Source organism: Mytilus galloprovincialis, chromosome 3 (genome assembly GCF_965363235.1).
Source record: "Mytilus galloprovincialis chromosome 3, xbMytGall1.hap1.1, whole genome shotgun sequence".
Lineage (NCBI taxonomy): Eukaryota > Metazoa > Mollusca > Bivalvia > Mytilida > Mytilidae > Mytilus > Mytilus galloprovincialis.
In genome coordinates this window covers 84,959,733-84,974,131 of record NC_134840.1, presented here as the reverse complement: position 1 = coordinate 84,974,131, position 14,399 = coordinate 84,959,733, and the positions used below count along the sequence as shown (strand labels likewise).

At 32.3% G+C, this 14,399-nt stretch overlaps 1 protein-coding gene across 6 annotated transcripts in view; it reads right to left on the bottom strand.

Annotated features, from left to right (window-relative positions):
• Positions 1-14,399, bottom strand: part of LOC143069212 (uncharacterized) — a 96,697-nt gene that overhangs the window by 55,294 nt on the left and 27,004 nt on the right. For all 6 annotated transcript variants that reach the window (XM_076243737.1, XM_076243740.1, XM_076243739.1 and 3 more), the window contains one exon: positions 5,806-5,936. In XM_076243737.1, the coding sequence (XP_076099852.1) occupies positions 5,806-5,936 (131 nt within the window). The remainder of the gene's footprint in view (positions 1-5,805; positions 5,937-14,399) is intronic.

Below are 14,399 nucleotides of genomic sequence, written 5' to 3'. Positions count from 1 at the left end.
GCAAATGCGTATTCTTTTCCTTAGTATCAGTGAGATGCTTTCTATTTACTATTTCGTGCGCTAAGATACTACTTGCATGCAATACTATTAAATTCACTCGTGAAAGCTTATTTTCGTTATTGTTATCTAAATTCAGGACACGGAAGAAAGAGCTTCACATATGACTTTCAAGCACGGTCATCATTTCTAACGGTATTCTGACTTCGAGTTGTTTCTCTTTTGTTTCTTTTTTGAGTTACTGTCCTATTATAAACTTTGACCTTTTCGAAAAGCTAAGGATTGTCTACACAAGGAATAGATTCCTTAACTTTGTAATGTATTTAGCCTTTTAACTTTTTTCATTCGAGCGTCACTGGCATGGTGCTTTTTTTGTGTCTACTGAACTCGTGTCTGGCGTACATCATTTTATTTCTGGTATCTTTTTATATCTACATACCTTTTTATATAAATTGGTTATTTTGAAAGTGTGTACAGGTATTCATAAACTTCTGAATTAAGAAATTCTTCAGCAAAACTAAGTTTCACTGTAGAATGTTTGAATTGATTTAAGTAAAACCAGGAAATCCTTTTAAAAAATTTGAGATGTTTTATGAGACCAAAATCAGTCTCTTCATAAGAGGTCCCAATCAATTGTATGCCACAGGTTTCACCGCATACAACATCTACCATGAGTAAAGACAGCTTCAAATACGAGTTGAGAATATAAAGGCATTCATGTAGGAAACAAAATATAAAGATATGATACATGTAGATAAAATAAATGCATCCAGAATTCCACATTTTAAAGCAAACTTAGTAGGTTTGTGCAATTTGCATAAGTCATCCGGTTAGTAGAAATTAGGATTTGCCAAAGGGTTATAATCGGAAAAGTTATGTACATTTCCAAGTAATAAATAAAACAGTCGAGCTTTAAAATAACTATTCAAATAGAAGCTGTAAATATATACTTTCAACTGGCTTCTTATATTCACAGTCAATTATTTCAATTCAAAAGCAAACGCAAATTCAGCAACAACCTTTTGGTGACCCGGCATTCACCGGTCTTAGGTTCATGTATTGCTTTTCTTTTTTTAAAGAAAGCAACTTGTTTGTTGATGAAGGAACTCTGAGAGCATGGAGAAAACAAATAAATGGAAGTGACCTTTCATAGGCAGATCCAGGGGGTCCCTTCTTGAGCCTGTCCCCCTTTTTTGTGGTAAAAATTTGGTTGATTATATAGGGAATCACTGAAGCATGACTGGAGCTGGCCCCCCCTTAGGTCAGTCAGTGGACAAAAAGTTCTGGATCCACCACTGGTTTTATTATTAAAGTCAGTATCTGCTTAAAATGGCATTTTTATGTTTTATTTCAATTCATCATAAAACTTTCATTGAGTAAGCTCATGTGCAGCCAGGGAAAAATAGGGGGGATGTCAATACTGTATAAATGTACTTTGAATAGAATTGTTTGTACAATATTTCTGCTAAAAATATTGAAAACTAAGAACTGTAAACTTAAAACATTAAATCAATTTTAAGAATGAAATCAAACAGAATAGACTAAGTGAAATTTTATGTAATTTCAAACTTTTCATAAATCAATGTCAGGTTCTTTTTTATTTTAATTTTATAAATAAGCTTTCATCAATAATGTCAGAGTTATTTACATGTACAAAGAAAACAGATCATTGATTTTCACTTTTCAACTGATAGATAGCATCAGTTCACATAGTTTTCCAAAGATCTTATTTAACAGTGAAGATCTCAAATAAAATTTCAGTTTTTAAATTTGATAAAGACTTTGATTAAGATTTATTTCATATTCATTAAACCAATATATTTTATGATTTTACACTTCAAAACCTTTTAATATTTACAAAACCATCTGTAAAAGTTACTTAGAAAAAATCATTAAATTGAAAAAGGAAAAAAACAAGAATGTGTCCAAAGTACATGGATGCCCCACTTGCACTATCCTTTTTCATGTTCCATGGACCGTGAAATTGGGTAAATATCTAATTTGGCATTAAATAAGAAAGATTATGCTATAGGGAACATGTGTACTAAGTTTCAAATTGATTGGACTTCAACTTCATCAAAAACTACCTTGACCAAAAACTTTAACCTGAAGGGGGACGAACGATCGAACAGACGGACAGATGAACGAACGGACGGACGGACGGACGAACGAACGAACGGAGCCACAGACCAGAAAACATAATGCCCCTCTACTATCGTAGGTGGTGCATAATAACTGCTCCTTATATCTTTGAAGATAGACAATAATTTCCTGTTTAAATTTATTTTTATTTAAATTGTATATTATCAATAGATATAAGAATATGTGGTATTAGTGCCAATGAGAAACTCTCCATTCAAGTCACAATTTGTAAAAGTAAACCATTATAGTATGGTCTTCAATATGATGCCTTGGTTCACACTGAACAGCAAGCTATAAAGGGCCCAAAACATAACTATAGTGTGAAAACATCCAAACAGGAAAACCAATGGTCTAATCTATATAAACTAGAGGCTCTTAAGCATGTTAAGAGCCTGTGTCTAGCCACAGATAGATTAATGACAAAATGTGATGTGTTTGTAGCTCTTACTTTACTGAACATTCTTGCTACTTACAATTATCTTCATCTATAATGAACTCGGCCCATTAGTTACAGAGGAAAATATTTTATCAAAAATTGACTGTAAAGGGCAATAACTCCTTAAGGGGTCAACTGACCATTTTGGTCACATTGACTTATTTGTATATCTTACTTTGCTATACATTATTGCTGTTTACAGTTTTTCTCTATCTACAAAAATATTCAAGATAATAACCAAAAACAGCAAAATTGTCTTTAAAAATGACCAATTAAGGGGGCAGCAAACCAACAACCGGTTGTCCAATTCGTCTGAAAATTTCATGTTAAGTAGATCTTAACTTGATAAACAATTTAAGCTATGTCCAATTTGCTCTAAATGCTTTGGTTTCAGAGTTATAAGCCAAAATCTTCATTTTACCCCTATGTTCTATTTTTAGCCATGGTGGCCATCTTGGTTGGTTGGCTGGGTTACCGCACACATTTTTAAAACAAGATAACTCAATGAAAATTTTGGTCAAGTATGGTTAAATTTGGCCCAGTAGTTTCAGAGTAGAAGATTTTTGTAAAAGATTACAAAAATTTACGAAAAACTGGTAAAAATTGACTATAAAGGGCAATTACTCCTTAAGGGGTCAACTGTTTCAGAGGAGAAGATTTTTGTAAAACTAAAAGACGACGGACGACAGACGACGACGACGGAGGGAAGACGAACGCCAAGTAATGAGAAAAGCTCACTTGGCCTTTTAGGCCAGGTGAGCTAAAAAGGAGAAACAAGACCCACTTATGAACTAAACAACAACCACTGAACATCAGGTTCCTGACTTAAGACAGTTGCAAACAAATGCAGCTGGTTTAAACATTTTAAAAGATACCAACCTTCAACCTTACCTGAAACAATAGTGTAACATCACAACTTAGGTTATAATGTACTATTTTGCAGATTGTTGTTTGTGAATTTCAGCAGATGTTTGCTAAAGATCAATGAATCAGAGACTAACAAAAAAAAAAAAAAGAAAAAATATGTATAGGTCATAAACAACTGACAGGTGTCTATACAAAATGAAATAATCAAGTCTAGAATTTTTTTTTACGAAGAATATCAGAGTGAACACAAAGTCCCCCAAATAACTAAACAGCAAATAGATAAAATTCCTAAAGGAAGTTCCTGATTTGGGATAATTTTATACCAAAAATTGAAATGTGATTTGAAAATACAGAGGTTTTTGTTTTTTGGATGCATTTGATCAAAGGGTGTATGCCATCTACGTAACTCTGGATCCTCCAATGGAAACCCATCAAATTATAAATAATCCACCTGCATAAATACCTACTGAAGTATCATATTTTTCATGTTTAGTTACTGGAAATAGACCTAATAAGGAAACAAGCATGAAAATAGATCAGATTCACCACCGACAGTTTGTATAAAACCTGCTTTCATATACAATCTAATTGGTTTTAGCATTAAACAGATATTGTATATGTTATTATTGTCATCACATGGTAATTATTACCTATAGATTATTTTTCAGATTACTTGGTTCAGAGACATGTAAAAACCCTAATGTTATATGTCTCTGATTTGTTACCAGTGGGAACAGTGCAAATAACAGGTGATTTTGTTATCAATATGTGCTAAACATTCCATTAAAAGTTCACTAGATGTGATAGCTTTTCTAAAATATGACTAACATTTTTCAAGAAAATAAACAAGGTTGTTAACTTTGTATAAACTTACTAATGAAATAAATTACGAAATATATTCAATACCATCTCCTCCCCCTCCCCTTTTTCCTCATCTCAATAACAGTGAACAGCCCACTAATAGGCTCTCTCATCAAAGAAGTGACAATCAAAATCCAGGATTTTCGACATGTTATAATCGTATAAAGAGGTTAGGCCCCTCCGAGGTAAGAGAGGTCAATACAAAGAGAGTCCAATTTATTTGGGTTACCTTTGCCTGAAGAATATCAATTTCATTACAGGTATAGTAAGATTCATTTGGAATTGCAAGATAAGACAACACCTGTAATATTAAAAAGTTAGTCTGTAAACCAAAAAATCTATAATATTTACAGTAAATCATATTTTTCACAGCACATACCTGTAAACATTGTACTGTGTACACATATACATAGTAAACATTGTACCGCATGAGGATTCATTTATTTTCGTGGGTACCAATTTTCGTAGATTGAGGAAATATTGTATTTTTCGGGGATATTTGATTTCCTGGTTTTACTAAGTTCTTCATACTTAAGAGAATTTGTACTTTGTTGAAATTTGAATTCGTGGTTCCCCTCAAAATCCACGAAAAAAATAGGTATCCCTAGGAAATAAATGAATACACAGTATTCAAGAAAAGAATCGTAAACTCTGAAACTTAAAACTGAACATGTACTGTAACATCAAAATGCAATAAGAACACAATAGGAGCATACCATGTGCCAGACCTAAAACCAATGAAGGCATGCTGTAAAAAAAGGACAAACTGTGAACATTGCAACTGTGACTAAGACACAAGTCAAAATTTCATGCAAATACATTTTTTGAGAGTGATCTCCCCTTTACCCTGTGTTTTCCCTTTAACCAGCTGACAAACATTTCATGCCAATGAACACAACTCACTTTTAAAATAATGATGAATGTGAACGAAGTCTTTTCCTCTCCAATAACTACAAATATGTTAACAGTGGTTCAAGAAATATATCAACATAAATCTCATAAAGTAACAGTCTACAATATATGTTAACATGTTTTAACACTAGAGTACTAGTGATATGAAAGAGCTTTAAATTACCATATAAACTGAAATTGAAATATATGCTGCAATTATAAACCCTTCTGTAATTCTATAAAAGTGACCCAAATATTGTTGTTACAGGTAGACTAATTGCTTTACAAAAAGAGTCACTTTTTAAGCATTGCATTACCTAATCTGAAACTCCACCGAATCTTAAGCTTGACCGTTACAAAGTCTGAACATCATCTGTGATTGTACAGATTATTCAGGCACAATTAAAACATGGATTTTATTTTTACACCCTCAAAATATATTGTGTTATCCAATCAAAATTGGTGTTTCAATGGAGTTTCATTCATAATCTTCTTACTATATATGGTATTGCGGCTAGATTTTCGGAGATGACTTATAGAAGCGACTGTGTTTATTAAATAATAAAACATAATAACCTCTTCTACATGTAATTAAAGTAACTTATACTTACATGCAATTTTCCATGAAGTCTAAAATCTGTTTCACTCCATGCTGACCTAGTTTTGATTCCGCGAGACAGAGCACCAGCACCTTGAGCTGCCATTATTTTGGAACCAGTTCCATTCAAAGACTGGAACTGATCTGTAAATAAAACAGAAATTCTTTATCTTGAAAGTTAGATATACCATATTCTATGGAGTCATATGGACTAGAAGGGCTTTTAAGTTTTGGACAAAAATAAATTCATCAATACTTGTCATGGAAGATTTTCAGCAAAAACATAAAAGTACTACTTTTATGGCAGTACTTTTATGGCATATTTATTGCGAGTTTGAATTTGTTTTACTTATCTAACCTAGTTTAATAATATAATTCTTCAATAAGCACAACTGAAGTTCAATGTTGACGTCACCATACGAAATTTAAGATTTTTAAATTTGGAGTAGATTATCTATCATAAGTCGGATTAATATTAAGCTTGTCAACTTTCATTATACAACATCTCCGTTATTAAAGGATTAACCTATTACAAGGCTTTGGAATTTACAAATTATTCTTCACCAGTCAAATATAGGTTGTTTTATCATGTAGGAAATTAGATATATCAGCAGAAAATGTTTTTTTTTCTTGAGAAGGCCTATCTAGATTGTGTCTAGAGAGGGCAATAAGTCTTTATTGTTTCAAAATCTAAAACCTTGGTTTTTGGTTTGTAATAATGTCTGACTCATTACAGTCACATGGCATCACATTTATACATATATATTGCTAAACATAAACATTCAAGATTGAACTTTAAAACAGATATGTGCTATTTACAAGCATCAGTATTTGAATTTTAAATAATTAAATCATTTGTATTATATCCCAATGAGCAAGGCAGATGATAGAAACATGTCACAGCCACAACCCAATCAAAAATAAAAAAAAAAAACAGCCAAAGGCCACCAATGGGTCTCTGATACAACAAGAAGATCCCTCACCTTGAAGTAGGTCGCACCAAAAATGACCCTGGAAAACCCCATTTTCTCCTTTTAGAAATCTCAGAATCTATATCTCTAAAAGCTAATTCCTAATTTGAGGCCGGCATTACCTGTAAAATGGGGACGAAGTCTGTATGTTTTTTTGTTTTTTTTAATGAAACATGTTTATAAGAGAAACGGAAATACCGTAACGTTTCCGATTTTGGTTCTGTTGTTAGCGATTTAGTTGTGACGTTATGACGTCATATTCAATGTAAATAAAGAAACGCTGTCATTAGGTAACCTCTTTTTTATAACAAACAATTTTTAAAAATGAATTTTTAATGAGTTCCTTTCTTAGACTGATAAATATACATTTTATCCAAAGTCGCAAACAAGACCGCAAACAAAAGTAGATTTCTGCGTAAATTTAGAAATTCAAAAACGTGACATTCCAGATTCAACATATTTTTGAACGATTTTGAGTTCACTAGTACAATAAAACTAGAGGCTCTAAAGAGCCTGTGTCGCTCACCTTGGTCTATGTGCATATTAAACAAAGGACACAAATGGATTCATGACAAAATTGTATTTTGGTGATGGTGATGTGTTTGAAGTTCTTACTTTACTGAACGATTTTGCTTCTTACAATTATATCTATCATGAACTTTGCCCATTAGTAACAGAGAACTATATTTGGTAAAAATTTACATAAATTTACCAAATTAATGAAAATTGTTAAAAATTGACTATAAAGGGCAATAACTCCTTAAGGGGTCAATTGACCATTTAGGTCATGTTGACTTATTTGTAGATCTTACTTTGCTGAACATTATTGCTGTTTACAGTTTATCTCTAACTATAATAATATTCAAGATAATAACCAAAAACAGCAAAATTTCTTCAAAATTACCAATTCAGGGGCAGCAACCCAACAACCAATTGACCGATTCATCTGAAAATTTCAGGGCAGATAGTTCTTGACCTGATAAACATTTTTATCCCCTGTCAGATTTCCTCAAAATGCTTTGGTTTTTGAGTTATAAGCCAAAAACTGCATTTTACCCCTATGTTCTATTTTTAGCGGTGGCGGCCATCTTGGTTGGTTGACCAGGTCACGCCACACATTTTTTAAACTAGATACCCCAAAGATGATTGTGGCCAAGTTTGGATTAATTTGGACAAGTAGTTTCAGAGGAGAAGATTTTTGTAAAAGATTACTTTAATTTATGAAAAATGGTTAAAAATTGACTATAAAGGGCAATAACTCCTAAACGGGTCAACTGACCATTTTGGTCATGTTGACTTATTTGTAGATCTTACTTTGCTGAACATTATTGCTGTTTACAGTTTATCTCTATCTATAATAATATTCAAGATAATAACCAAAAACAGCAAAATTTCCTCAAAATTACCAATTCAGGGGCAGCAACCCAACAACCGATTGACCAATTCATCTGAAAATTTTAGGGCAGATAGATCTTGACCTGATAAACATTTTTATCCCATATCAGATTTCCTCAAAATGCTTTGGTTTTTGAGTTATAAGCCAAAAACTGCATTTTACCCCTTTGTTCTATTTTTAGCCGTGGCGGCCATCTTGGTTGGTTGACCAGGTCACGCCACACATTTTTTAAACTAGATACCCCAAAGATGATTGTGGCCAAGTTTGGATTAATTTGGCCAAGTAGTTTCAGAGGAGAAGATTTTTGTAAAAGATTACTTTAATTAACGAAAAATGGTTAAAAATTGACTATAAAGGGCAATAACTCCTAAACGGGTCAACTGACCATTTTGGTCATGTTGACTTATTTGTAGATCTTACTTTGCTGAACATTATTGCTGTTTACAGTTTATCTCTAACTATAATAATATTCAAGATAATAACCAAAAACAGCAAAATTTCTTCAAAATTACCAATTCAGGGGCAGCAACCCAACAACCGATTGACCGATTCATCTGAAAATTTCAGGGCAGATAGATCTTGACCTGATAAACATTTTTACCCCATGTCAGATTTGCTCTAAATGCTTTGGTTTTTGAGTTATAAGCCAAAAACTGCATTTTACCCCTATGTTCTATTTTTAGCCGTGGCGGCCATCTTGGTTGGTTGACCGGGTCACGCCACACATTTTTTAAACTAGATACCCCAATGATGATTGTGGCCAAGTTTGGTTTGATTTGGCCCAGTAGTTTCAGAGGAGAAGATTTTTGTAAAAGTTAACGACGACGGACAACGACGACGACGGACGACGACGGACGACGACGGACGACGACGGACGCCAAGTGATGAGAAAAGCTCACTTGGCCCTTCGGGCCAGGTGAGCTAAAAATTAGGGAAATTTTCCCAATTTTTAAAAAAAATTTTTTTATTGAATTTTCTACTGTAACAGGGGACTTCGTCCCCATATTAAGAAATATACTTGGAAAGGACAAGGTACAATAAGGCCTGTTTTTGGCCACCCTACATTTTCTCAATTTTTAAATTCTGCCTTAGAAAGCTACTTATTATGTAAAGATTTTCCCTCCGGTTTGAAGTTTGCTTAGATGAACTTCAAAACAACTAATTTTAACAACTGGGTGAGGTGAGGGCGGTAAACTTTCTGTTACATGTATTATTCAAATATTGTAATTATTATTCACTTTACAGGTGTTCCGTACAACAAATTTTTAGTTTTTAAGTGCCTGCGCCTACATAACCCGGGAATTTTTTTATTCTCATGTCATGAGAACTGTTTTTGCTGACTAAATCACCATAATTTTCTCCGGGTCAGATAGGCACACGCTTATAAATTTTAAGAAACAATGGCCAAAAATTGTAGTTTTTCCTTCTTTTGGCATTTTAGATGCTCTTTTAACCCCCTAATCTCACCCTTCTTCTGAAATTAATGGTTTTGAAGTTCATTTAAATAAACTTCGAACCCAAGGGAATATTATAAGGTGATAAGTAGCTTTCAAAACAAAATTTGAAAAATAAGAAAATATGGGGGGGGGGGGGGGGGGGGGGCAAAAACAGGCCTTATTGTACCTTGTCCTTTCTGTTCTCACTGGTCATTCAGGTCATGAAAGTTTTATAAAATAAATAAAAGTTTGCAGACTATTATCCAGGATTGTATTTAATTATATGGGGGTGTTCCTGACCTTGTTTTGACACAAAATTGGCTTTACTTTTACCTATACATTGTATTGACTTTTGCCCTTTTAAAGTGGAGAGATGGGGGTCTTTGCACTGGGGTGTGCCCTATCTTAAACCATGCCTGGATTGAGTATAGTTGTCAAAATTAAACTTCAATACTGAAAAAGCATAAAATTAGTAATTCAAAAATAAAATTTCAACGGAGCATAACTAACTACTCACTTCATACCATTTCAAATATCAGACATCATTTCAAATTTGTGTTAGATACAACGGCATTGCAGACTTTTATTTAATTTTCTGGTGCAGCTTAAGTTCAGCAGTTTTAGCATTATGATTGATTGAATGATTTAATAAAAATCTAAATAAATAACCTCACATAAAAAAGAGAAATCTTAATGCATAATAAACTCACTAAGAACTCCTTTAAAAAAAATTTAAAAATATTCAGAAATTCTGGTAGGAATTCTTTTTTCCAGGCACATTCCTGCTACAATCCAGCTGGAGTATACCCAATTTTCCTGTAGGAATTTCAAAGATATTCCTACAAGATTAAGCATTTTTTTAAGATTGATAAGTTCATGTATGCAGGTGTACTCTACGTTAATATTTAGATATTTGTAAGCCATTCAACCGAATAGATAACTACAGAACCAATTAAATAGCTTTGAATAAGACTGTTAGCTACAGTTAGACTTAATAAATAACTCCAGCTTTAATCAAATAGCTTTAATTAGATAGTTACCTACAGTTTGCATTAATTCTCATATATTTGACAGTTATGTCGATTCTATTCTGATTAACTTTCATTTTTTGACAGCTCTTGTTAATTAAAATCCATAACTATACTATTAACACAATTTCGCCTTAAAATAATAAATCCTTATTCTGATTGACTTTCATATTTTCACAGTTTTTGTTAATTAAAATCAATAACAAATCTATTAACACAAATTGCTTTAAAATGATGAAAATGATAAAAATCATTTACAGAGTTTAATCTAAACCCTGAAGAACCACAATAAAAAAAAACCTTTTCCTGCGATATATTGTTTTTCTTCATAGTGAGATGGTTGTCTATTCTACATCCTGCCCCGTAGAAATAAAAGAAATAAAATTATCAACGAAAATATAAAACTTAATCACATTGCCATCTGAGAAATCATTATGAGATCTGAAAAACCATGACAATGACAAATAAATAAATCTTGATTGCATTGAATTTTATGAGATAAAATGCTATATGACAGTTGGAATTATGTGAAGTTAGGTTAACAGTACCAATTTTACTGCATTAGATTCACATTTCAACTATTGATGTCTAGTCAGTAATTTTTAGAGGACATCTTATTTTTGGGGCCCTTTATAGCTAGCTGCTTGGTGTGAGCCAAGGCTCCATGTCAAAGGTCGTACCTTGACCTATAATGGTTTACTTTTATAAATTGTTACTTGGATGGAGAGTTGTCTCATTGGCACTCATACCACATCTTCCTATATCTATTAACACAACATTGAGGACACAGGCACTTGTTTTCTATCTATGGCAAGATCTACTATTCCTATACATAGGGACAGCCTCAGTTGTTAAAGTGGTTGAAGAGCCTATAAAAGCAAAGAGGACATAAAGAATAGCCAAATCTGGTCACAGAATTAAAGCTATGAATGAGAGATATATTCCTTAATTTAAATGATTTCAAAAATTGCATAACAGCAAATTTCAATCAATTACAACTGAGCATTATAGCAGAGCTATGACAAAGTTAATTAATCAAACTTTTCTGATGTCATTATTTTTTTCTATCTACATAATTCTTTTCAATTTCTTAATTTCCAAGTTTCCCTTTTTCATTTAAAGCTGTTTACACATGAATCAAAGGTCATAAAGGGACCTCAAAATTACTGGTAAGCAACTAACTTTTGAGAGCAATTTATCAACATGACTTTTGTGAATAGGAAAATAGCCTGATTATTTGGGACTGCTTAATTTGAATCTTTTCAAATATGAATATATCAATATAAAAGTTAGAAAATTAAATGAAAAATAAATTGTTGCAAATTAAACAACCGAAATTGGTTAAAACCATTCATTAACATTGATTCCATTTGTAAAGTGTTCTTCTTTTAAAATAGGGATTGCCATTAAGCAACAACAAAATACGATTAATGCATGTTTTTAGTTTTCTCAGTCACCACATTAATTATCCTTTGGATTAGATCAATGTTATTACCATGTCATTAGTGCTAGCTATTGAGGCGTTCATTGCAATTGTGATATTTAAAAAAATATTGCAATTTTTCTGCATTTAGTTTAAACATATTTATAAAATATTGCAATTTTTCGTTCATTTAGTTTAAACATATTTATTTATAGTGGATTGGGAAACAAGTTTTGCAACTTATATAAATCCCTTTCCACTTTGCGGGTGCGAGTGCTGCCTTGTAGCCGCATTAGCCTACTCTTTTTCGAAATCTACAAGAGTGTCTTTAACGTGCAAGAGATATGGCTCTCTCTTAACACGGGTCAGCCATTTATCGTCCCCTTCTGACGGACTATCATCGTTTACCCAAGACCATACTCGCAGATGGTTTCGTTCATTTGCGCCATAAGGTTTTATTTTTTATCCTCCAAAATAAAAAATCTAAATTTGAGCCATTGTATAGGTGGCAGATAACAGAAAAGTTTTAATATTCATCCCTTTATACAGAATAGGTTTTTTTAGGAACTTGATATAACCAACAATTAACCAATCAAATTCATTTCATGTACATTTTAATAAAGAACTTTTGTTCAAAACAACAAAAGGTATGCATTTAAGTGTAAGTAGCAAAGAAGATTCCAGCAATAGCGTCCATAAAAATGAGATCCATGGACACACCAGCTGCCAGAATCTCTAATAAGTAATTTTTTGCTTTAATCTTTCACTGGTTCAGTAGTTTCAGAGTAGAAGATGTTTGAAATAACTTACACAACCGATGGAAGAGGACAACGATGGAAGACAATGTAGGAAGACAGATGTCAAGTGATGGCAAAAGCACAAAGCTTGAAGTCATCACATCTTAACAGTTATCACTTCCACGGCAATTGCCACCTGGGCAATTTACACTCTGAATTACCTCAATTATATATTCAAGGTCATCACAATTAAGAAAAACATTTTCCAATTATAATGCTGAAACAGAAATTAATGCGCCTGGTAACTTTACTATAGACAATAACTGAACTAAATTACTATGTTCAAAATGCCTTAAAAAATGGTGATAAAAACCTTTTTAATCATGGTTAATAACTTTATTTATGGGTTAAACATAAACATGTGCATGTTCCTCGATTAAGTCCTAGCATTGTTGAACACTATTGCATTAATTGACCCTTTATAATCAGCCCCAACTACCTTACTATTTCAGTATATGATGCAAGGCTATTTTTAATGCTGATTTCATATGAACATAGACATATATATGCATGATGATCTTAATACACATATGCTTCACCCAAGAGTGAGTGTGAGTGGTTGTATTGAGGAAATCGAGATATGATAATATTATAAACACAGTTTTTTGCTTTCTTATTTATGCAAATTATAATTATTTACCCTTTTGAAGTGTGTAATAATGTGATTTCTTTTATTTTTTATGTGGATCAAGAAATATCATCAACAGAAAGTTAATATCATGATTTTTTTTTTTAGTTTGCATGCATCAACTTTTGTATTTCCTCGATCACTCATTATCATAAAAACTTCGCATCTTAGTTAAAATGAATCTGAAGTTCTGTCAAAATTTCCAAGAGTTGTTTCCCTTGCGCTTAATATGATTGACTGATTGGTGACTGCTAAACATGGCCAAAGCCCACAACAAGTGTTATTGCAATGACAGCTTTCTAAATGTATTTCAGAAAAATGATTGATTGATGGTTGCATTGCAACAGACTGTTACTATGAATAGATAAACAAAATTCGTGAAATAAACAAACAGCCTTTTAGTTTGAAGGTGACAGGACTTACTTATTTTAACTGTAAATAAAAATAAAATGTTTATAACTATTTCTTCCTTTTATATACACTGGACTGACCATGTGAGGGCTGTATAGCCAGTCAAGGTCATTAAAAACTCCCATCATCATTTTATATGTAAAGTATATTGCTCTCTTAGGAGAATTGATTTCAGGGACACATTTTGAAATTAGCTGCTTATCATTTAACCATCTAAAGAGAAACACTGTTCTACAGATATTTCCTAGAGTTATATCCCTTTAATTTTTAAAAAATTGAAATATAAATTCAAGCAGCATTTTACGAAATATAAAAGTAAAATATATAATAATTGTTTAATCAAAATAGAATATCACTTTGTAAAACTTTAATGACGCTACAATTAGGAATAATTTACACTTATGACAATACATTTGCTATTCCTGAGCACATAAAATATCTGAAGGCTTGTCTGCATAAATAATATGAAGCAGCTTTAAAATAGAAAGCACTGCTTATTCATTATTCTTGTAAATAT